This window comes from Desmodus rotundus, chromosome 11, assembly GCF_022682495.2.
Source record: "Desmodus rotundus isolate HL8 chromosome 11, HLdesRot8A.1, whole genome shotgun sequence".
NCBI lineage: Eukaryota > Metazoa > Chordata > Mammalia > Chiroptera > Phyllostomidae > Desmodus > Desmodus rotundus.
Genome location: NC_071397.1, coordinates 37,254,929 through 37,281,581, shown reverse-complemented (window position 1 = coordinate 37,281,581; position 26,653 = coordinate 37,254,929). Strand labels below are relative to the sequence as shown.

Genomic DNA, 26,653 nt, shown 5'->3' with positions numbered 1-26,653 from the left:
ACATTCAACTGGATCAGAAAGAAGAATCAAGAATTCAAAAAAACAAGGAGAGGCTTAGGAACCAATGGGACAACTGTAAATGTTCCAACATCCAAATCATAGGGGTGCCAGAAGGAGAAGAGGAAAAGCAGTAATATTTGAAAACGAATCTGAAAAAATAATGAAGGAAAACTTCCCCAATCTGGAGAAGGAAATAGACATGCAAGTTCAGGAAGCTCAGAGAGTCCCAAAGATGTTGGACCCAAAGAAGCACACACCAAGGCACATCACAATTACACTACTCAAGATTAAAGCTAAGTAGAGAATCTTAAAAGCAACAAGAGAAAAGCAATTAGTTACCTACAGGGGACTTCCCATAAGACTATCAGCTGATTTCTCAAAAGAAACCTTACAGACAAGAAGGGGCTGGAAAGAAGTATTCCAAGTCATAAAAGGCAAGGACCTACATCCAAGATTACTCTAGCCAGCAAAGCTATCTTTTAGAATGGAAGGGCAGATAAAGTGCTTCTCAGATAAAGTCAAGTTAAAGCAGTTCATTATCACCAAGCCCTTATTATATGAAATATTAAAGGGACTTATCTGAGAAAAAGAAGATTAAAACTATGAACAGTAAAATGACAACAAACTCACAACTATCAACAACTGAACCTAAAAAACAAAAACAAACAATTGGGACATGAACAGAATCACAGAAATGGAGACCACATGGATCAAATGGAGATTTGGGAGGGAATAGGTATTCCCACAGCAGGGAGGGGGAAGGGAGAGAATAGGGGGAAAGGTACAGGGAATAAGAAGCATAATGGGTAGGTACAAAATAGATGGCGGGGGTGGGGGGGCTAAGAATAGTATAGGAAATGGAGAAGCCAAAGAACTTATATGTATGACCCATGGATAATGAACTAAGGGTGCAGGGGTGAGGGGGTATGCTAGACATAGGGGAGTGCAGGGTGGAGGGAGATAAAGGTAAGGAAAAAATGGGACAACTGTAACAGCATAATCAATCAAATATACTTAAAAAATAATAATAAAGGACCCACAACTGACATGGGACTCACGCAGAACCAGCCCCTCTAGATTCAGCACCAGGGCAACAGCCGGAAGGGCACAAGTGGCATACAGGCTGAGCTCTCCTCCACACGGAGCCACAAAGCACTGAAACAGTTTGCTCCACCCCAGTGACTACCTAAGGCTCCACCCAACACAATTTACAGGTGCCTTTTCTACAACAGGTCACACTACTAAGGCAGCTACTTTGTCACACTGCTAAGTCACACTACTTTGACTACTAAGGAGTCAAACAGTACAGAGTCACAGAACAGGTACAGAATCACAGAAATGGAGATTATTTGGAGGGTTAGGGGAAGAAGGGGGTTGGTGCAGGGATTAAGAAGTATAAACTGGTAGGTACAAAATAGAGAGGGGGATGTTTAAAACTGTTGGAAGTGGAGTAGCCAAAGAACTGATTCACATGACCCATGGACATGAATTAAGTGGGGGGAACTGCTGGAGAGAAGGGGGGATACCATGCAGAGATGGGCAAAAGGGGGTTATTTGGTACAACTATAATAACATAATCAATAAAACATTTTTTTTTAAAAGTTACAAAATAGGAGTCAAATATTTTTTAAGAACATATGTATATATGCACATCTATAAATAAAATATACAGACATAAAAAGATGTATAAAACTTGTATGTATACATAATAATAGAAAAAGAAAATAGACCAAAAAAAAAGATGAAATCTTTTAACAAAGACCAATGGGGCAGAATCTTAAACTATAGGCAACGGAATTGAAATTGAGCAGGCAGCAATAACATCAAAGATTCCGAGATATATGCATTACGTGATAAACAATACATTTAACGAAGATTATTTTGGAATCTATATGTGTAACATGAACTAGGTCAAAGGGATGCCACAGTTAGAGCACATTTGGAGAAATCTAGGCCAAAGGATTCTGTGGGTGGCTGTGGCAATGAAAAGGAACCCATTTATACAATACAGATACAGCAACAATTTAACAGGCATATTTTGTATTCTCAAGATATTTAAAAATTATACAGGAATGCTGTTCATATAAAAAGATATTAACTTACCATACTTGTCTCGCAAGCCAACAGTACATCTAAAGACTCCACCAAAGGCAACATCTTCACCAAATATTACTGAAAAATGATGTTTAAAGACCATATTTTATTTAATAAGCCCTAAATCATAGTAACAATAAGAAATAAGTAATGTAAATGTTTACATTTTAAATCAGAAGACAGAAATGGACCATAGATCCAAATCAAAGTTTCTCAATTTTGACATTATTGACATTTTGGACAGGATGATCCTTCCGTCGCAGCAGCCTGTCCTGTGCACTGTAGATACACAGCAGCACATCGCATTCCTGACCGCTACCCGCTGGATGACAGTTGCCCCTCACACAGTTGTGTCTCTAGGCATTGTTACATGTAAGAGGAAGGGGGATTGAAATCACTTCAGTTAAGAAAGCACCACTGATCTAAAAACTCATCTTGTTTTGCCATGGAGAAACTGAGATCACAGAAGTAGTACAGGAACTTGCCAAGTCGGAAAGCAAGGAGGCAGAACTATGACTCACACTCCAGGCTCCCAAATCCTTGGCCAGTGTTTTTTTATACACAGTATATTATACAATGAGAGTCAGTGATTGGAAGCGCTAAAAGCAAATCATTCCAGACTGAGAAAACAGTCACAAATAGTTAAGTGACTTACATTGTGTGAAAGAGAAAGGAGGCAAGTATGGCAGGACACAGTAAGCAAGAAAAAGAACAGTACAGGTGCAAATTGAGAGGAACTTGAAGTAAGGCAAAGAAAATTTAAAAATGGGAATTCACAGTGCTAAATTCTAGTCATATTAATGCACCTACCCAGCTTTCTGTACCTCATGAAAATAAATTACCCTTCTCTATTCATCCAGATCAATCATTCTCAGAAAGCATTCAAAACAAACTGGGCCCAACAATCTAGTTCTCACTTTCCACTAAAAAACCACCTGTTTTTCACTTGATCTTAAAACTAGGGATTCTCAAGTAGAAGTCAAAGGTATGAAGTACAGCCAATCAAATTTTTAAAAAATACAGCAGAAGGACAACTCTTTTTATATTAATAATTTAACTTGATAAGATAAAGGTTAAGTTACTTATAAAGTTAGTGCCCCCCAAATCTTGCAAGTTGAATAACAATGTATCCTATAGGAAAACACAGAATCAAATCTTGATTTTTATAAATAGAGAGCTGAACAAAGTGGTATTTTGTTTTTTATATGCTATAGAACAGGAGTACAGAGTAGGTATTAATCCAGAATGTATTAATATAATATCAGTACCTCACATACTATGGGGAAAGTGAATTTGATGATACACCTGAGAACTAATTTGTAATGAGCACATTAAAAATGTGTTAAGATCATAATTGGATTATTAAATCTTAATCATTTGGTCAGGTCTTTTATAAATTTCAGGTAGCTATAATGTTAACCACTGAGGTCCAGACAAATATTTCTAGCAAATCTTTAATTCTGAAGCCACAGCCTCCACAACCAAGCACAAGGTAAGTTTACCTGCAGTAGGATCTTTGGCCAATGAGTTATCCAAGGCACTTGTTACCGCCTGGAAAAGATTCATTTTCTGAGTTTCCCCTGTAAAAATAAAAATAAAATTTTAAAGTCACATTTCATACATAATATATAAATATAATGCATTTCTTAAGTTATTTACAACTTGATAAAAATCAAGGTAGGAAGGAAGGTACAGAGCACATGACATGAATTTATTGGGTCATTTACAATGCTGATGGCTCTATGAAAGACACAAAAGCAACAAAGACCTCAGGAGGGTTGTTGATGAGGCAAAATTTACAAACATTAAACAAGAAACAAGTATAAAAAGAGGAAGAAGACATATAATCACGTGACCAAATGTGTGTAGAAAATAAACAAAAGTTACACAAAGTCAGGAAAGGTTACCAGCCAGCATGAGAGTGGTCTGGGAAGATGCCCTGCAGGGAGGTTGGGAACATTAGTCATAAGGAATGCACATGACCAGTGGCATGTGTTACACAGGCCAGTGGAAGCAAATGGTCACCGGCCATAAAACAATGAGGAACGCTAACAAATGAACTTAAGTACCCAGAGCTGCTGGTGTTTGGACAATACTAGAATCTCATGCCTAAACCCATCAGACTTGTTTATCCCTATTATTTTATTGCTCAAGTCAGAATCTCTGCAAGCCAACCTCTCTCTCCCTAAATGGGTTAAATGGATCAGTACCTGTAAAGCACTTAGAACAATACAAGACACAGTGAGTGCTGAATAAATATTAGCTATTTATGATTAGATCTGGACTTTGTGTCCTTCATCTTGACCTGGGCATTATTCTGAAGGGCACAAAGCATTAGTTGATAAAGTTCCAAATGTTGAAATTCAGAAACATTATGACTTCAGAGATATGATTTAAGTCTTGGTGCTGCCCGGTGCCCAGTCCATCCTAGAACTTTGGGTCAACTCCTCCAAAACCATATTCAGTGCACAGAAAGGCTTCTGCTGGAATCTTCTCTGATCCACAGGCCCAGTCTTCATTTCAGTGCCTAATCTCTGCACTGGTGCTCACTTTAACCCATAACCATGCTAATATCAAATCGCCTCAACACCTGTGCTTACCCTGACCACTGCCCCACCTAACCTCTGGGCTCCTCAGTAGCCTGGTATATTCCAAAATCCAAGGTCCAATTCCCAGCGTGGGACACAACAGCTACTGCTATTCATTGCCTTCAACCCTCTGGCCATGAGATACTAGTCACTCACTTTTTTCCTGGAAACCCATCTTCTTCCCAAGACTCCATGGCAATCTCTGACCTGTGACATCTTGAATCTTTATTAACTACTGACACACGGCCTACTATTTCTCTGCTCTGACCTTAGATAACTCTCTAGCCCCTTCAACATTGCTAAAAGCCCAGGCTTCAGGTCTTGGCAATGCCCACCAGGTCTGCCTGCTGCCCTGTGTGCCCAGAATAAAGGCCTGTTCCTAGACTTGTTTCTGGTAGGAATAACAGGAATTTATTCAAGAAAATATTGTTACATCAACTATGTCAGAGGAAACACAATCATACCACATGTTCATGATCACTTCATAATTTATTTTTCTTGAGGCTAAGGCTATATCATTTAATTGATACCTTCCTTAAATCTTTCTCCAGACTATAAAAACTCTTTAGAGTGTTTATTAGTGCTCAGCATCAGATGATAATGGTTTAGGGTAAATTTTTTTTCCCAACCACCAAGTCATCCCACTCTCCTATTACATACATTTCACAAAGTAAGATTTTTGTCAATTAGGATTTTCATACCTAAGGATCTACAAGATGAAAAATGCCCAAACATATAAGCTGATATTTAAGTCATTAGATCATTAGAATTAATACTGAAGTTCTCAAGATATCTTATCACATTGCTGCTCAGCAACTTTCCAGTCAGAAGAAAGCAAAAATTTTAATAATAAAAAATCACATATAGTAAATCTGGAAAGTATTGTTTAAAAACCACAAAGAATTTACTCATCTTTCATGAAAATAATATACAAGGGTGTTTAAAGGTAATATTTCCATATGAGCACATAAACTTTCACTTCTGAATACTTTTTTTCAAATAAATTCAAAATTTTAGGGTTTTGAATTAACTGCTATTCTATTAGATGCTTTTAAAAGTTTTATGACTATTTTTGGAAATTGTTTAATATTTTTAATTTTTCAATTACAGTTGATATACAGTATTATATTAGTTTCATGTGTACAACCCAGTGATTAGACATTTCTATAACATAAGAAGTGCTCACCCCAACAGTTCTAGTATCTACCTGGTACCCTGCACAGTTATTACAATATTATTGACTATCTTCCCTATGCTGTACTTTATATCCACATGACTATTTTGTAACTGCCAATTTGTGTTTCTTAATCCCTTCACCTTTCCACTCATTCCCTCCAACCCCTCTCCCATCTGGCAACCATCACCATGTTCTTAAATGACCATTTTTAATACAGCAACATCTACTTTCAATTCGTTTTAGAGTTGTACTATGTTTTGTGGATAGGTCAGGAAGAAATCACAAGTTATGCACAGGTAAGATCATTTTAAATATTTAATTTTCTTAAAGTACTTATTCTTGTGTAGCTTACACCAAAGACCTATTATATTGGTAGAATATGTCTGTGTTCCCTCATGGTAAGATAAGCACACCTACAGCACACACAACCAAAGTTGTGCCACTGGAAAGACCTGTGAAAAGAAAAAAGAAGAAAGGTGGTCTATGAACACCACTAAAAAAGTTATTTACAGCATCAAGAATTACTAGGTCATCATTACTGCAAAGTAGCATGTGAGTGGAATGGAAGGGACAAATCAGAACATAAGCTCTGAGAGGGAAGGGATTCTCATCTGCCTTTGATCAGAGCTATATGCTCCGTGTTTACAATGTCTGACATGCAGTAGGGACTCTAAACATTTGTTGAATGAATGACTGAACAAATACATGCAGTTACTTCAATTAAGATAAAAAAATACACAAAGCAAATTGTTAATCAACCACTTATAGAGAAAGGAATGGGATAGAAAAAAATGATCTCTCAAAGTCACAATTCAAAGAGACTGCAGGGGAGGTGGGGGAGAGGGGATATTGCAACAACAGTCTGATGGAGTATTCAGTTATTTTGAATAACTCTTCAGTAGGCAACTGTGTTGAAGGGAGAGAGAAGCCTTCCACAGAGCCAGACCACTTGAGACAAAAGGGGTAAATGGGTCCCAAGCAGCAGTCTCCAGAAATAAATAAGGTCAACAGCAGGGCATGTCAACAGCAAGTGTATTTGTAATTAGACCCCAAACAAATAAAAATGCACAGCTATGATATTGAAAACTAGGGTCTACTTTCACAAAAACGAAGGCTCTGCCAACAAATTCTGCACTGCACCTCCTTTGAGCTGCCTAGTCCTTGCTGTAGACCTACATATTATAACATTGCCTCATCATATTCCTTAGAAATCTCAGCATTTAGCACAGTGCCTAAAACATACATGGCAATTAGAATAAGCCTGTGGAAGCAACGAGTGAGTTATTTCAATGGCTTAAACTGGCACTAACTACATTGTGAAATGGGAAGATGGCTAAGAAACTACCTATTTTCCCCCAACAAAACCTCTTCCATCTCTCCAGATGCTCTATTTTCCAGGAATCCCTTTCTATGTGCCAGGTATGTACCTCTACCTCACTCTAAGCTCCATTAAGTGGTACTGCAATCTCTACTCCATACAGTAAGTTTCAGAGAAAATCCAAATATCAGAGACAGAGCACTTAATATTAAAATATAAATGCAGGATATATAAACACAAATGCCTTTTAAGGTGCCAGTATTATTGAATAGCCAGGAAAAGGGAGAAAGTAAATGGTACGGACATGGGGGAGGAGGAGTAATCAAACAGAAAGGCCTTAAGAAATTCTGAAAGTTGAATGGACTGTGACTAGGGTCCCTAGGTTCCCCCTCTCAGGGCACCTGGTAACTCAGTCATGATATGGCAAGCGATGATGCTTCCCTTCTTTTTGCTGAACAAATCACTTTTTGCTGAAAAAGCAATGACGTTTCCCTTCTTTTTGCTCCTTCTCCACTCAATCTCAAAATGGCTTTTAAACCGACCCACATGCTGGTGTCTCCCAAATAAATATATATTAGCCAGACCTCCCATCTGAGCTCCTGTCTTTTATATCTGTGGACAAATAAAAGGGGTTCTAGGGAAAGTAACTGAGACTGGAAAAGTCGGCATTCGTGCTGCCTGTCACTACCAGAACCAGTAAGTAGAGACAAGGATTGAATCATTATGATTGCTTTATTCAGATGCCCGCAATCTGAGAAGATGGCAGGTTATGTACCCTCAAAAACTGTCTTAACATCTCATCTCGTTAATCTTTTTTATAAGGAGAAAGAAAGGGTAGGTAAGGGGTTTGGGAAAATGTTAATCAGATAAGAGTTGCAGTCCTGCAGCAATTTTCCTAGTATTTCTTTATCTGCTGATCAACAATTCTTTATCTGAGTCAGGGTCTTCCCTCCCTGGAACACAGTGGCTTAGTTACCATCTCCATTGCTTGCAGAGCCCCCGGGGCACAAAGGTTGAATTGCTTGTGGACCTCCTGGAGTCACAGGTGGTCCTGTATTCCACCTCCTGGAATAACAGCTTTCCATGTGCATTAATCGCTTATGCCTATCAACTAAGGCTAAAATCTTTAACTCTTGAGTTCCCCTATCAAAATCTCACAGGGTGATCTAATTATAAATTCCTAATTGGGCAGGTCCTGGTGGGTAGTCACATCCCAAGCGTACTACTTCTTTACAAAAAAGCATATCTTTGCTTTAAGCAAGCCTTTTCCATTGTTTCTGTGCAGGTAGGTTCACGCAGCTGTGAAATGCCCTTTCAGACCCCTCCTTGTAAACCATGCAAGAGAGCACATAATCTTAACTATCCTATAATTCCCATCATCATCTCCTTTCTCCCACCTTTATGGAATCTTCCTTAGTTCCCTCTTTAATTTCAAATGCATAACAGGAACTGCAAACTGTTATTCTCCAATGCATTTATCTCAGTCTCTTGAGATCCTGCATCCAGTTATATCCTATTTGGGTCAAAACAATGTTTATAAAAATTTTCTACAGGTTTGGATGTTCTTATATCAACATCTCCAACAGTCAGCAGTTCTCCACTTGGATGTCTTGGACTTTTACTCAACAAGCACAAAACTGAACTCTTGATGTCGATGCCCAAGATGCTACTTTCACATTTTAGCAAAGAGCTCTATCCTCCACCCAGCTGTCCAAGCCAGAAATGAAGGAGGCATCCTTTAATGTCTTCCTTTTATTTATTACTGGGATCCAATCCATCAATCCTACTTCCAAGACATAGCTTACAATGTGGCACTATTTCCAAAACCCACCATTTCTTTCCTGTTCCAGAAAACTACCTCCTAACCACATGTCTTAGTTAGCTTTAGCTGCTATAACAAAATACCATAGATTGAGTAGCTTAAACAACAGAATTTTATTTCACAGTTATGGAGGTTGGGAACTCCAGACCAAGGTGAATTCCTGGTGCAGTCCTCTTCCCAGTTTGCAGAAGGCCATCTTCTTACTATTTCCTCACATGATGGAGAGAGAAACTCTCTTCTTATAAGGGCTCTAATCCCATTCATGCAGGCTCCACCCTCATGATCTAATTATATCTCAATGGCCCCATCTCCAAAAACCATCACATCAGGGATTAGGGCTTCAAAATATGAATGGGTGCGGGGAGTGGGAAGACACAGATATTCAGTCCACAGTACTGCTTCTCAACTTGCACTTTTTCATCCTTCCAAATTACTCATTAGAAAGCTGCTACATGAGAGTTCTAAAAAGCAATGCATGTTATATTACTCCTCTGCTCAAAATCCTTCAAAGCCTCTGTACCTGAACGAAACCCCCTTTCTCACCACATCCAGGAGTCCCGTTAAATGTTACCTCTTCTTAGGGGCCAGCCAGGTCTCTTACTCTTTTTCCTAGCACCTGAACATTTATTTCACTTATTGGAACTGGGATTGATTTAGGTAGGCATTTGCTTACTACTTCTGGGCTATCTCCTCCACTAGACAAGCCCGTCTCCATATCCCTAAGCACCTAGCACAGAGTTTGGTATACAGGAGAAAATTAAAATGTGTAGAATAAATAAATAAAACAAACCTACACATATACACAATGCCTGAAATCAGGGGCAGCAACAGGCATGACTAGATGTGCTCTTCCTGGGGGGCAACACAGGGCAATGGCAGAGGTAAACACACTGGCACAAGCCAGGCCTGGCCTGAGTTTGTGAGCCATTTACATCCTGTGTAACTTGGGGAAAGTTCCTTCACCACCTCTATAAAAGAAATATCTACTGTACAGAGCTATTGTGAGAATTCAGTGAGGTGATTACTAACAAATGTCCAGTATTTATGAAGCATCTACTCTATGCTGGTTACCTTTCCATTCCCCCTAATAAGGGAATATATTCTAGTACAACAGGTACCAGGCACCAGTAATTACATGTATTATCTCACAGAATCCCCCCAGCAACATCTGAAACAGTACAGATGAGGACAAGAAAGCTTATGAAAACAAATAAACTTGGGCAATGTTAAGTTGTGAGTGGGGCTCTCTGAACCATGTCCTTTGGGTTTTTAGGGAGACTTCATTACACTGGCATGCCTAATTAAATCATGGGCCTTCGGCAATTCATTCCATCTTCTGCCCCACTCCCTCCCCAGAGGTCAGGTGGGTGGGAGGGAAAGTGCCAACTCTCTAATCACAAAGGTTGTTCCCCTGTGGCCAGCCCCCACCCTGAAGTGACTTGAAGAGCTTGCCAAAATTCAACCTTAAAATAACGAAAGACACCTTTATTGCACCCATCACAGGAAATTTCAAGGATTTTCCGAACTCTGTGCCATTAGTGGAACAAAGATTAAATATGTATTTTTTATTATAAATCACAATATAGAGTACACCTGTGATTTTAGCATGACACCCAATACTCACACTCTTACACATGCAGACGGGAGTATAAAATGGAAATTAAACTATGCATTAAACTCTATTAAAGTGTTCTTTTCTTCAAGTCAGAAATATCATCCCTGGGACTTTATCCTAAACAAATAATCTCAGATACATAAAAGGCACATGAAGTGTTTCTATCTGCATTATTTTTAACACTACAAAACTGTAACAACTAAAGCATAATAGTAATTATTTAAAGTTTCCACTTATTTCTAGGTGTAGTCAGAGACTGGGTTATGTATACCATACCCATTATCTTTATTTAGTCCTTGTAACAACCTTCTGAAGTAGGTATTATTATTAACTCCTTGCTTATAAAAAAGTTGAGGCCTATAGAGGGTAAGTTACCAGTCCAAAGTTATAGGTAGCAGGGCCAAGATAGAACCTAGGACAATCTGACTCTAGAACCAAGATTTTAATCATTCAATTATAGTGTTCCTACTCCACAGAAATTTTCTTCTAAAGGAGATTATAAAAACTATCTAACAGTGCTCGCTTTGGCAGCACATATACTAAAATTGGAATGATACAGAGAAGATTAGCATGGCCCCTGCGCAAGGATGACAATTCGTGAAGCGTTCCATATTTTTGGGAGGGAGGTGGGGAGGGCTGGGGATTAGGCTGGGGTGGGGGGAAAGGCAGAGAACTGTACTTAACAACAATAAAATTAGAGAAAAAAATTAAAATTAAAAAAGACTATATAACAATTAGGGAGATGCTTTTGATTAAATAGTGCAGATTGTATTTGTGTTAAAAATACAATTATGGGAAAATTTAATTCCACTAATTTTATTAGAATACTTTAATTCCACTAAACTGGAAGAAATACACCCCAAATGTTAGCAATATTTACAGTAGTAAGTGGTAAGATTACTTTCTTTTTTTACTTTTTTCTATTATACAAATTATCTATATAATGTTTTTATTATTTTGAAAAGACTATCATAGAAAGTGATTATCATTTTACTCAAATTTTAGCAATTTCACAATTATGTAAGGTGATTAAGAAGACCTGGGCTCTATTTCCGAAGTATTGGGCAAAAGTTTCTTTGCTCTGAAGACAAAATTCAAGGTTCATCTTATTGGTGAGAACACTGCTATTCACCTTTAAGGTATTCCCTGTTCCACAAAACCGGGACACCTCATAGCAAATTATTTCTACCTGCATTTTAGCACATTATTTAGAATAAAGCTTGGGAATATGAATAATTCCAAAGCTGAAACTACCACTAACTTATCTGTGTAACCTTGGACAAACTTGCTTAAGACCTCAATTAACCTAACTGAAAAATGGGAATAAAAACATTACCGACCTCTTTAAGGTTGTCCTAAGCACCAAATGATGGATGTAAACTTCTGAGCACAGTGCCTGCCCATGGTAAGCCCTCAATAAACGTTCATTAATTATTCACAAATAAAGACACACTTCAGCTCTAGCACGAGAAAGTTTTTAGACGAAGGACATTTTCTTGTTTCCGATGGCCTGATGACAGACACTGGACTCTCAAAGATGACATAAAACTTGAAGAAAAAATCGTAAAAGTTATGCAACTGTCATACTGTGAGGTGTGCTTCATGTCCTTGCTACCATTGGAAGCACTAAATGACTTCTTCCCTTCAGCTACATCGATTACCTGTCAGTGGCTGAGTGGCAGCCTAGACCAGCAGAAGGCTTAGGTAGGAAGCCTGGATTCTTTCCTATCTCTACGAAGAACCTATTCTGTGACCTTGGGAAAATCAATTCAATTACTTATTTCCTCCATTTTCTCTAATCTACCAAAGGAAGAAAGAAAAAAAAATCTTTCTTTTAAATACCGCTGCCTATTGGTATTGGCCTAGCCCCGGGCAAGCTGGCACAACACCGATGGCCAGGGTTGAGAAAGCAAGGATGGAGAACAGGGAAAAGGAGGCGTCTCCTCGGCACCACTCCACCACCCTCGGGCCCTTCCAGACTCCAGTGTGTCCTTTCCTCCAGGTCGAGGGTGCAGAGGGCTGCAGCGCAAGAGTTGAACAGTCCCAACTGAGGGGCTGTTCAGAAGCAGGGGGAAACCACAGTCGAACCCTACGATAAGAAGAGGCTCTAGCGTAGAGAGCCGGGCGTGGACTGTGCGTGGTGCAGGCGGGCCTGGGTAGCAGCGGGAGCGCACAGGGCAGCCCCTAGCTCACCATACTCCTGGGGCTCCGGGTCCGGCTGGAAAGTGAAGTGAGACGACTGCCGCTTCTGGGCTGCATCCCCGACGGCCGAGACGGGCTGCAAGAAACCTCGCAGCAGCCCCAAACTACACAGCCTACGCCAGGGTGCCCCGGCTCTACACGCACTGACCCACAGCCGACCCGCTGTCGCAGCTTCGGCAGCCATCCCCACTCGCTGCTGGATTTTGCTAGCTGCGCCGCCGCACAGTGCCGGCAGTAGGGGCGGAGCACCAAAGCAGCTTCCACATTGGTTCGGCTTAAGGGGCGGTTCTGCGAATCGAACCAATCGGAGCTCGGAATTCAGGGGTGGGACAGGCGTGGAGAAAAGCCAAGCAGCATTTGCTCGTTGTGCGCATGCGGAAGAGGCGGGGTGGCAGTGCTTGTGGGCAGGTGAGTTCCAGCACAATTGTTCCTGGGGGTGGGGCCTTCCATTCTGTCAGCTTAGCGGTCCGGGCCCGGAGGCGGTTCTGCAAAGTTCTTCAGTATCCCTAGATTTGTTCTTTCCCAGTGTCATTTACATTGTCAGTTTCACTGGCTTTTTCATTTTAGCATTTATACTTTCTTTTGAAATGTAACCTTTTTGTATCCTCTCCTATTCTTTACCTCTATATCCCGTAAGTAAAGGGAGGAAATATTACTGATTGGCATTGGTTATTGGCTTTGAGTTTCAGAAAATTTAACAGTCACTGCGTGAAACTACACCTCTTTATTCAAATCCTTCTTGAATGATTAATAAGTCTATATATATTTGTATTGATTTTTTTATCTAGATGAGAGTGAAAGAGATAAACTGAAATTTCATCTTGCAAACCCATTTATTAGATAGTTGATGCATTTTTGCCCAGGAATAGAGAAAATGACCTGGCTGGTTAATTCTAATTAGCCTAGAAACCTGGAGAATTTGAGTCATTAACTTACATTTAAAATAATCAATTTTGTAACGTTTTTAAAAATTCAAATATTTAAAAGGATACCTTCTCTGTCCATGAATTTACAAATCATTGTATGATATGACAGAAACAAGAGTGACAGTAGTTTCATCAGATGAAAGCAGGAGGGGGGGAAGGACAGGCCCCAAATTTTGAAGGTCTTCATATGCTGGTTAAGTTCGAACTTCCAACTATATGCAGTCAGGAACAAAAAAGAAAGCACCACCAGGTGTGTCTACCCAGCAAATCACTTTAAAAAATAAAATTTCCCTGTTGCCACCACACCATCTGCCTGGTAACTGTGGAAATGTCTGTGCTGTTAAAGTGGGAGCCACCCTGGCCACATTTCATTGATGTTAAGTTGGGAAATGACTGTCATTTTTGTGTAATTTTGGAAGTATAGTTTAGAAAGATAGGCAAAGACTATCTTTCAAAATGACTCTTGGCTCACTTTCTGTCACTGAGCTTTACTGCCTGTGCAATCTGTACCTGCTTAGAGTAAGCTTTTGAACGCTTATATAGCAACATAATATCTTGTGATATTTCATCCTTGTATCCTGTTACCTGCTCCCATTCAAACTCAACCAGAGGCATCAAGGAGGCAATAGCAAAGGAGTCGAATTCTTGCTTTTGAACTTTTAGTTAGATTTTTTTTTTACTTTTAGTTAGATTTTAAAACCAATGACAGAGACACTAATTGGAGAAAAGACTAACTTTTAAAGACTGGTTTCTGAGTATTAAACCTCAAGAACCTGAATAACTTAGGGTACAAAATTTATGACTTGAACAAAAGATTACAAAGAGCATTCTAATTTAAGATCTAGTTTTTCCCATCTCCCATAAAGGTAGAGCCATAGAACACAAAGAACTGCAGGTGTCTTTCTTTGTAGATGGACCTAAAACAGCATTACAGGGTCCTCAAATTCGTGACCATGGCATGGTGTTTGGAACAGAAGAATGCTTCTCTCACAAGCCAAGAGAGGTGCAGCTATGGTATCGAGGTCCAGGAAACTTGAGGAGGTCCAGAAGTCAGAATGATAAGGGACTTGTATCCAGAATATACTTTTTAAAAACTCTTAAGCTTAATAAAAAAGTAAATTACCCAATTAAAAATATGTAGATTCCCATTCACTGGTGGTGGGAATGAAAAATCATAGAGCTGCTCTGGAAGACATTTCAGTAATTTCTTACAAAACTAGACAAACTCTTACTATATGATCCAACAATCATGTTCCTTATGATGTACCCAATGGAGTTGAAAACTTATGCCCACAAAGAAACTCTGCCCCCACATGTTTATTGCATCTCTATTCATAATTGCCAAAACTTGGGAGCAACCAAGATGTCCTCCATCAGAAGGTGATTGAATAAATAAACTGTGGTGCGTCCAGACAATGAAATATTATTCAGCACTAAAAAGAAATGAGCTACTAAGTCATGAAAAAATGTGGAGAACCTTAAATGCATATTACTAAATGAAAGAAGCCAGTATTAGAAGAAAAGGATACTGTAACCATACTGTATGATTCCAATTATATGACATTCTAGAAAAGCAAAACTATGGTGACTTAAAAATATCAGCATTTGTCAGGAGTTTGGGAGGGGATGAATAGACAGCACAGAGGATTTTAAGGGCAGGGAAGCTATTCTGCATGATACTGTAATGGGACATACATGTGATTATACATTTGTCAAAACCTATAGTCTATAAAACATGAAGGTAAACTAAAGTGAACTGTGGACTTTGGGTGCTAATGATGTGTGTGTGTGTTCATTGGCCATAACAATAGTACCACTGTGGAATAGAATGACGTTAGCGGGGCGGTCTGTGTTTGTGTGAGGAGAAGGGGTATATAAGAACTCTGTGGACCTTCTGCTGAATTTTTCTGTAAACCTAAAACTGTCATAAAAATAAAATCTTTTTTTTAATGGGCAAAGGTTTTTGAATAGACATTTCTCCAAAGAAAATATACAAATGGCCAATAAACACATGGAAATCTTTCCATGTTTTTGATTCCATGTTAATATTCCCATGTGTTCAACATTATTATTCATCAGAGAAATGCAAATTGAAACCACAATGAAATGCCACTTCACATCCACTGGGATGGCTAAAATAAGACATCTATAGCAAGTGTTGGTTAGGATAAGGAGCAATTGGAACCTTTTTACATTGCTGTTGGGAGTGTAAAATGATGCAGTTGCTGTGGAAAATAGCTTATCACTCTTCAAGATGTTAAACAGATTTGTTATATGACACAGAAATTCCATGCCTAAGTATACACCCAAAACAAATATCTGTAAAAACTATGTACACACTAAAACCGGTACACAAATATTCATAGCAGCATTGTCCATAGTAGCCAAAAAGTGGAAACAATCCAAATGTCCATCAACTGATGTGGATGAACAAAATATAGTATATCTACCCTGACAAGTGTGGCTCAATTGGTTGGGCATTGTCCCACAAAGCGGAAGGTTGCCAGTTCAATTCCCAATCAGGGTATGTACCTGGGTTGTGGGTCCCATCCCCAGCAGGGGAGCATACGAGAGGCAACAATTGATGTTCTCTCTCACATCCATGTTTCTCTCCTTCTCTTTCTTTCTTTCTTCCCTCCCCTGTCTCTAAAATAAATAAATAAAATCTTTTTTAAAAACATAGTACATCCACACAATGAAATATTATTTAGCAATAAAAATAAATGAGGTAATGTTATGTGGATGAACCTTGAAAACATTATGGTAATTGAAAGAAGCCAGTCACAAAAGATCACTTACTGTACAATTCCATTCATACAAAATGTACAGAATAGTCATATCAATGGAAACATAAACTTGATTAGTGGTTGCCAGGGGATGGGGTAAGGAGGTAACAGGGAGTGACTGTTATTAGGTCTAAAGATTTTTGAGGAAGTGAAGAAACTGTTTTAAAATTAAATAATGGTGATGGTTGTACAATTTTGTGAAAGCACTTAAAAAAACATTAAAAGGGTAGATTTAATGCCATAAAAATTATATCTCAGCAAAACTGCTATTTAAAAATCACATTATAGAAAAATAAGGAAGTTAGATTTGTACACCTAAATATGTGGATTAGGAGATGTATCCCCTACAGCATAGGTTTGACAACATGTGTATTATTTTTGGACTCTGAAATTATTTCAGTTTGGGCCTGGGGATTATTTAGATGGGAAAATTCCGTGATTTTCCTTGCTTTGCTGATTACTACATGGAATGATCCTATGTGTAGGGAACCGGTCTGTTTGACAATGGTGAATGTGACTCAGCCCCGCATCAGAAAGCTGACAGTAGCGAACTGGCGGGCAGGAGCCAGACCCTCAGACCGGTTTTCCCGTGGGAACCAGGCCCAGAAAATGCATCCAGACTGTTTTGGTTTGCTCTTGCTAAAAATCCCTTGCCCTGGTCTGAAACAGTAGATGTTTATTGCCTATCTTCAAGGTAATTTCCAAAGTCTATAAGAACTTTCCAAAGGACAGAGCACCACTTTCCCTTCTGCATTTATTATTTTAATTTCCTTGATTGTACCTAAAATGTAGACAACAACATACTATGTAATAGATAATAAATTCTTCTTTGATGCAAGACCCAAGAAAAACAATAAAAGCCTGTCCAGGCAAGGGTCGGGGTGCTCACCCCTTAAGAGAGTGGCCAAGGCATTCTCCCCTCGAGAGAAGTAGCTGTAGGACTCTCACCTTAAGAGAGTACCTGTACCATCCTTTTTTCTCCACAGGACTTCCGCAGTCCATGTGAATTTGTTCATCACATCCACAACACACAGACCCCACTGCCTGGAGTCTGCATCATCTGGCTCCCATACAGGGACCCAGGGCTACAAGCCGCAGCTGTGGACAACACACCAACTTGCTTGGAGTGCGCGCATCAGCTCAGGTAAGGGTAGGTGACACTGAGTGCTTTTCGGTAAGGTTGTAGGGTGTGCTGGATTTCAGAGAAAAAGGGATTCCCTCCAAGGTCGCCCTCTCTTGCGGCCACTTTGCACCTGTACTGCCCTTTTCTCTCCACAGGACTTCTGTAGTCTGTGTGCATTTGTTCTCGTCTTTAGCCACAAGCCACGTAGACTCTGCAGGACAGAGTCTGCAACACTGTGGAGATCATTCTGAAAAGAAAGTCCAAAATACAATCAAAACCAGTGTACTAGTTTCCTAGGGCTGCTGTAACAAAGTACCACTGGGTACAGAAGTGCATTGTCCCATAGTTCTGGAAGTTAGAAGTCCAAGATGGAAGTGTTGGCAGAATCATGCTCCCTCTGAAACCCTTGGAGGAATCCTTCCCTGCCTCTTCCTACCTTCTGGAGGTTGGTTGGCAATCTTTGGCTTGCAGATGCCTCGGTTCAGTCTCTCACTTTGTCATCACATGATGTCCTCACTCTTCTTCCTTTCTTGTCTCTGGTATGTTCACATGGCTATCTTCTTACAAGGACACCAGTCTTGTTGAATTAGGAGCCCACCCTGCTCCTGTATGATCTCATCCTAACTTACTTAATTACATGTACTACTCTATTTCCAAACAACATCACATTTTGAGGTACCAGGTGTTAGTTACGGAGGGTTAGATTTAACATATCTTTTGACTGATGAATACAATTTAACCCATAACAGCCAGAGTCTTGGTGACAGAACAGAAGCTGGATACTTTTGATGAACTCTCTGGAGATGCTTACATTATCCAAGAGTTTCTGTATATTGTTGCATAGATTTTGTTCAATATGAAATTAAATAATGGTGATGGGAAGATCTGGGAAGAGTTTCCACATTAATATTCCCATGTGTTCAATATTATTATTCATCAGAGAAATGCAAATTCTTTGCATTTCTTTGATTTTGGGAAGAGTTAAACAAGATTCTTGGTCCATATGAGATTTTTAAAGTAATATATTAATTCTCCTTAAATGTTTGATAGGCTCTCTTATGATAAAATGATTAAATTTGTTGTCTGATTCCAGAGGGAAGAACAAGAAACAGAAGTAGCAAATTGCAACATAATATAAAGAACTCCCTATTAAGTGTACTGTCTTGGTAAACAATGAATTCTCTATCATTGGAGATAGTCACGCACTGGGATGAACACTATTGGAGGAGCTTCTTGAGAGGATTGATGCTTCATTTAGGAATTGTTAAGGATCTCTCCAACTTTAAGAATCTGACCCTACTATTCACTACTGTGTATTAAGAGCCTTGCATGAGCAAAGCACTATGTTTTAATGAACATTATTGTAACCAACCCATCATCAGTCACCTGTACCATTCAGTGTATGAATTATCCCTCTTTCCCTGCTTCTCAAGCATCTAGACAACTTCTTTCTGGCTTCTCATCTCCTGCAGGGGCTTGAGATACATTATAATAGTCTTTTAGGAACCTGAACCATCCGGGTGGACAGAAACCCTATGAGCAGTCACTGCAGAAAGAGCATCCTTCGAAGTGACATTTTCTGGCATTTGTGTATAGCCTGGTGGATTTAGACACAAAGGGAGGCTCAGAACACTGCTCCAAATGTTGATATCTCCCTATATCTATGTTTCAGAAAGATCCACTTATCTGTAAACAAAAATACATGCCAGCCTGGCAGTAGTGATTTTTTCTTAATTCTCAGGATAATTTGTGAATATTGCTAGGTTTCTAACAGCCTAATTAAAGTTATGGCTTACCTAATATGAGTATTGGGATGAAAAGAAATTTTTGAGGCTTATATGTTAACTTATCTCCACTTCTTTTCTGTTGTGACTTTTATCCATTAATCTTATTTCAAATCCTTGAACTACAGACACTCTCCTGAAGGCATCAGAGACTTTGTGAGAACACTGGGAATGCTTGATGGTGAGCAGTGTGAAAAAGGAGGTGAGAAAGCAGGGGCAGGTGAGCAGTGGCCATCACCAATGACCCATGACGATTTGTTCTCTGCACCATGTAAACCACCCTGAGGCATAGATAAAATAAATGTCCACCTATGTCACACCATGCACACATTTAACCCGCACAAATTAATATGAAACTTACAGGAGAGTAGGTGATTATTCCCTCCCTTTTGTGAAAAAAATATAAGCCCTAGACCAGTGGTATCCGGCCTTGACTTCACATTAGAATGACCTAGGGAGTTTTCAAAATATATTGATGTCCAGGCCCCACATGGTAAACATTGGCAATACTCACAAGTATTTCCATTCCCTCTTTTTCTAAGAACTCAGGCAGATTGCGCATCCCCAGCCATCTGAAATTAGGTATGGCAACGTGACTTGCTTTGCCAATGAATTGTAGCACAAGTGTAGACAGCTACTACTGAGTGGTAGAATTTAAGAGTTGATGGCCAGTTCTTTATGTATTCTTCCTCTGCTTCATCAACTAGCAACATTTTAGACGTGAGCAGCCATCAGCCTGTTCCTGGAGTGACACTACCCCCATCCGCCCTTGTTTGACATACAGCATGAGTGAGAAACAATGCAAATGGAAAGTTGTGCATATTTTTAATAGGGCATGACTTCTAAGCACAAGCCAAGCACATTGCATGATGTTCAACTTTTCTAACTTAGGAAAATTCTCATTTGTACGCTTACTGAGAGACAGTATATTTATCCACAACATAATGCATTATTGTGGCCACATGTTATTATTGTGTATTAAATTATTTTCAACCACAGTTTTGGCTACTCACACATTTTACCTTAGACGTATTAGATTTTGAAATCTAGATATGCACAAATGATGAAATTATTCCATATTAAAGCAACATGAAAATTCTTTATATATATATTTCAATGTTTCAAAACAGCTTGATGAACAAGGTCTTACTATCATCATCGAATGGATGAGAAAACGGGCTCAGAGAAATTAAATGACTAACCTCAGTTTCAACATCTTAAATTATTCCAATTTATATTTTTCAAATCTAAAAACCTATGCCCTTATACTGTGTTTCTCAAATGTATTTTGTAGAATAATCCCCGAGAAATTTGTTCAAATTTCAGAGTTCCAGATTCCTGAGAAATTCTTATTCATTAGGCCTAGGGTAAAGCATCTGCATTTTTAACTAGCTCACCCCCAACTAGTGTCTTTGATAAAAGGGTCTACATATCATATATACAAACCCTATAAACAGCCTGCAGTCTTTCTACACACTATGTTCTCTGCCTAGAGAAGAACTGCTACCGCCTCACCAAACTCACATTTTTATCAGTTAAGGCTATTTGGTACAAGCTACCGAAATCACCTCTGGCTAACTTAAGAAGATCTATAATTACTTTAGAGGACATGGGAAAGCCCACAAAAAAAATGAAGAAACAAACAGCACAGAAACAACAGAAACCAGGGCAGCCCCAGAGAGCAGAGAACAGGAGGTAATTTCATGACTTGTGTGGATAGTAAAACCCCTGGGATACATTACTCCAACGATTTTATCTGTCTTTGATCGATTCTGTTCACGACTCAGTTCCTGGGGGAGAGGATCTTGTTATCCCAGCTCAGTTCATTGCTATCCCTTGACTGTGAACTGCAACTACATACAAAGTAAAAGAGAAGATTACCCAAACATAAGTCACGGAGCTGCTACCAACCAAAGGGGGAACTGGTGCTTAGAAGCCAAAAGAAAACCCAGTGACCATAATATTATCCTACCTGGGAGGTGCATGTCTTGTCCCTCCAGTCATGAAAATTTCACCATGAAAGGTCTTCCTCTCGATTCTCCTACATCTTTCCTTAAAAAAATAGAGTAAGCCCTGGCTGGTGTGGCTCAGTGGAGAGTGCCAGCCTGTGAACCAAAGGGTCACTAATTCCATTCCCAGTCTAGGGCACACACCTGAGTTGTGGGCTGGTCCGCAGCAGGGGGTATGCGAGAGGCCACCACACATTGATGTTTCTCTCCCTCTCTCCTTCCCTTCCACTCTCTCTAAAAATAAATAAATGAAATCTTTTAAAAAATAGAGTAAAAGAGAAAGCAAATTAAATACAATTAATTAAATCAAATACAATTAATTTAAATACAATTAATATCTACAGAATAGTTATGACACACATAAGTCTACAAAGTACAAATTTATGTGTAAGTGCAGGGTAAACAAACTTGGCATTAGGCACACAGAAGTGAAGGGAGTTTGGAAAACACTTTGTTAATAGCAAGAAGATAATCTGAATAATCCTAAACCTACTGAAGAAGTTAAATTGACACTTTAAACTTTCCCATAGAGAAAATTCCAAGCTCAGATAGCTTCACTGGTGAACTCTACCAAATATATAAGGAATAAATATTGCTAATTCTATTTTTAAAAACCCAATATACAGAAGATAAGGTAATACTTTGTAATTCATTCTATGATGATAACATTACCCTCAAATTAAAATTAGATAAAGGCCTTATAAGAAAGGAAAACTATAAACAAATATTCTTCATGAACACAGATGTAAAAATACTCAACAAAATTCTAAAAAAGATAATAAAATGATATATTTAAAAAGACAGTACATCATGACCATATGGATTTACACATGGAAATGCAAGTTTGGTTTAACATTTAACAATGAATCAGTGCAATTCACCATATCAACAGATGGAACAATAAAACCTGTGATTATTTCAATAGAAGCGTAAAAAGGCAGAGATTGTCTAAATGTTACCTACAGGGGACACACATTAGACTCAAAGATATAAAAGTAAAAGGATACAAGAAGATATAACATGCAAACAGCCACCATAAGAAAGGCGAAGTGGCTATACTAATGCCACATAAAATAGACTTTAAAACAAAAATAGTTGATAAATAGGGACATTTTATAATGATTAAAGGGTCAGTCCATCAGGGAGATAGATGCAACCTAACAACAGAACACTAAAACATACAAAGCAAAATCTGACAGAAAAGAGGAGAGAAATAAACAATTCAGCAATAACAATTGAAGACTTCAACACTCCACTTTCAATAGTGGATGGAACAACTAGGCACAAGATTAGCAGCAAAACACAACTTGAATGTACCATAAACCAACTAACCTAACAGACATCTGTGACCTCTCTACTCAACAACACAGCAGATGATATATTCTTCTCAGGATCACATGGAACGTTCTCTAGGATACACCATGAGTTAGGCCATAACATATACCTCAATACATATAAAAGAACAGAAATAATACCAAGTATGTCCTCTGACTACAATGGAATGGAAATAGAAATCAATACCAAAAAAATTGGGGCACTCACCAGTATGTGAAATTAAATAACACACCCCAATAACCAAGGGTCAAAAAAATTAAAAGGGAAATTAGAAAATACTTCGAGATGAATGAAAATGATGATATATATCAAAATGTATGGGATATAGCTATAGCAGTGCTTATAACAAAATTTATATCTGTAAATGCTTCAGTTGAAAAAACAAGAAAGGTCTAATCAACTGCCTAATTTCCCACTTTCAAACACTGGAAAAAAGAGAGTGAACTGAACCTAATGCAAGCAGAAAGAAGGAAATAATAAAGATAGAATGGAAATTACTGGAAAAGAGAATATAAGAAACAATAGAAAATATCAATAAACCAAAAGCTGATTCTTTTTAAAGATCAGGAAAATTGATGAAGTTTTAGCTACATTGACAAGAGAAAAAGAGAGAAAAATCAAATTATTAGAATCAGAAATGAAAGAAAAAATGCAGATAGAAGAAATGAAGAGGATCAAAAATGGTAAGTAGGTAAGTAAATACAAAAGTTATTATCCTTTTCATTTTTAATTTTATCAGAAGACAAATCATTGTTTAAAGTAAAAATTATAACATTGTGTTATGGGGTATATGATACATTTAGATGTAAAGTGTATGGCGGCAGGAGTACAAAGGATGGGGTGAAATGGGATCCTACTGCTCGAGGCCCTTGCTATTCGCATAAAGTGGTGTGACAGTAAGTCTCAGGAGATGATGATAAAGATTTATTGATACAGTTGTTATGTTGGAAGCACCTTCATCATCATTCTGTAAAAGAAAATTGGCTTCATAAAAAAATTAGAGTAGATTAGCTATTATACACTATGGAAGCAGTGAGAGTATTGATTTAAATACCAGATCTTCCAGCTCTGGCTGTATGTATGACCTTGGGTGTATCACTTAACTGTGTCTCCAAGTGTTGTGGGGAGAACACAAAAACTTACCTTGAGGGATGTCATGATGATAAACTCACATAATACATAAAAGTTACTGGTACATAGAAGTTGCTCAATAAATATTTGTTTAGTTAATTATCTAATTAGCATATATGAAAGATTTAATACAGTGCCTGGCACAGAAAAAATAATCTAATAAACATAAGATCTGGTTTGTTTGTTTTTTTAACAATTTACAATTATGGATTGTAGTAACTTGATCAGGACACCAGGTGGCATGAAGCAATAAAAATTATTGCTACTTTGTAATGCCCTTCAGAATACAACTGTACAATGATTTGCATACTGCATATGTTTATGAAAGGCTGAGATTCAAATTTTGGAAGCAACCAGCAAACTTCAAGATGACTTTATTAGTTCATCTTTTGGTAGCAATTTTATTTCAGCATTTCAGTGTATCTGCTTTTGCTCATTAAAGTAATAATAGACCAAACCCCAAACATTGCAGATCTTATTTTATTTTATCCTTTTATTTTTATCCTCACCTCTCCTAGGAAATTAGCATTAACTGTAGTTTACAGATGAGGAAACAGAAGATTAGGGTGAAAGTGGGTTTAAATATTGTTATGTTGTCTGCTATAGCCCTTAATTCCTCTATAGAAGTATCAATTAAATGATAGCTAATGTAACTTTTCAAAAAAAATAAGAAGCAACCCCCAAGTCTATAATGCTTTATAAGCTTGCATGTGGATATACAGTATTTAATTTAACAGGCATACTGTGAAGAATTTTTAAGTGATGGTGCATTAATGCAAAATGTTTACATAATGTTCATATCCAAGAGTCTTAACACACTTTGTGGTTTAAAAAATTAATACATATTAGACAGGCATCACAATATTCTATTTACAAATAAAAGGGCACAGCACCTATGGGAATTGTCAGGATGGGCAGGGATATCCGCCTGGCAACCTAAGCCCACCCCTTATCCTATCAAACCACCAATGATGGACTGCAGCTTTGTTCCTGGAGACCAATCCCTAGCCCCTGAGGGGAGCCAATCAGAATTTGGTGCTTAAAACCCCCGCCATATTCCTGGCTTGTGCAGACTTCTTTAGCCCACTCCTCGGACCCAAGAATTTTGCCCGGGAGCAGCAAACCCCAATAAAGCTCTGTACTGCCTAATTTTGTGGCTGATTGACATTCATTCCTAGGCGGAGCCTAAGAAAACCTTTCATTTGGTGCCGAAACCCGGGAGGAGTTGTTGTCTGCTGAAGACCACTCCTCTCCCTACTCCCGGAGGAGGCCTCGCGGCTACCCCACCAGTCCAGACTAAGAATCAGGGTAAGTGCTGTTGCCCTTACGTTTCTGGTCCCCAAACACTGATTCCGGACCCTCGTCTGCTGGGAGAGGCTGCTCTCCCACCAAATCGCAGCGCTGCGTCAGGGTGACCCCTCCAGGAGAGGCTGCTCTCCCTCCGCTGAGACTCTAGGCACCGGAGGAGATGTTCCTGGACCTAGATCCCCATTTTACCAGACCTGATCAGCAACTTGGGTTGAGAGACTCCGATTCCCACTTGCTAATCCTCGCGGGACCAGGAATGGGGGAGTCCAAACCAGACCCTAAGTCACCTCTAGGGTGCCTCCTGAAAAATTTGCCAGGAGGCAAATTTGATATTGATCCCGGCCTCAAGCGAAAATGGCTGATTTTTCTAACGGCCAGGCTGTTATATCAACTTGATAATTGTGAAACCTGGACTCCCGAAGGTACTTTTGATTTCGCTACCCTTACTGACCTAGATAATTTTGGCAGACGGACTGGCAAATGGTCTGAGGTTCCATACATTCAGGGCTCTTGGGCCTTGCGCTCCCGCCCTGATCTGTGTGCCCAATGCTCCACAGCTCAAGTTCTTCTGGCCCAAGGGAACTCTCAATCCAAACGGCCTCCTAAGCCAACTGCCCCAGAACCCCCTTCCTCCTTTTCTGATTCCCCCTGAAGATCTTGCTTCTCCTCCTCCTCCTCCTCATCAGCTCCGAAACCCGTGGCTACTCCAGCCCCTGCCCTCCCCTCTCAGCCAGATTCTTCCCCTCCCTCTGAAGACCTTTCCTCCCCAGTCAGCTCACACACCCGCTCTCGCCTGAATCTAGAGCCCCTAGACTCCCATATTTGCCCCCTCCAGGAAGTGGCAGAAGCAGAAGGTGTTGTTCAGGTCCATGACCCCTTCTCACTAACTGACCTCTCTTCAATTGAAAAACACCTAGGCTCTTCCCACCTCTAACAACTGTAATTCCCAAAAGGAGGGCTCTGCCTTCCCCTTGCCCTTCATCTCAGGCAGTCAATTATGATAAACTCAGAGAAGTCATCCAAGGCCCCGGAGAAAATCCGACCCTATTTCTCAACAGACTAACCGAGGCAATGATGCTCCTTACCCAGCTTGACCCGGCTTCTAACTCTGGGGCCACTTGTCTTAGCTACTCTATCTCTCAGTTGGCCCCAGACATTAGAAGAAAATTTTAAAAGGCCAAGGATGGCCCCCAAACCCCCATCTGAGATCTGGTAAATATGGCATTTAAGGTTTTCAATAATTGGGAAGCAGAGGCTGAGGCTGTCTGCCAGGCACGCCTACAGCAAAAGGTGGCCCTGCCGCCGGCAGCAAACACCATCACGGGGGTGAAGCCTAAGTCTGGGTGGAAGAACACCCCACTGGGGGCCTGTTTCAAGTTTGGCAAAGAAGGACACTGGGCCCGCCAGTGTCCTCAACCTCGGCCACTAACGAAGC

General features: G+C 39.4%; 1 protein-coding gene and 1 non-coding gene across 2 annotated transcripts in view; one reads left to right on the top strand and one right to left on the bottom strand.

The window, feature by feature from the left end:
- The window catches only part of BCKDHB (branched chain keto acid dehydrogenase E1 subunit beta), a 209,187-nt gene extending 196,145 nt beyond the window's left edge, over positions 1–13,042 (bottom strand). The window contains exons 1-3 of the mRNA XM_024576580.3: positions 12,808–13,042; positions 3,597–3,674; positions 2,104–2,172 (exon numbers count right to left, since the gene is read on the bottom strand). Of these exons, the coding sequence (XP_024432348.2) occupies positions 2,104–2,172; positions 3,597–3,674; positions 12,808–13,000 (340 nt within the window). The 5' untranslated portion in view covers positions 13,001–13,042. The remainder of the gene's footprint in view (positions 1–2,103; positions 2,173–3,596; positions 3,675–12,807) is intronic.
- LOC112319370 (U6 spliceosomal RNA) lies at positions 11,130–11,231 on the top strand. Its single transcript, XR_002976317.1, has one exon. It is a non-coding gene; the product is annotated as a U6 spliceosomal RNA (small nuclear RNA).
- Positions 13,043–26,653: the final 13,611 nt, after the last annotated feature.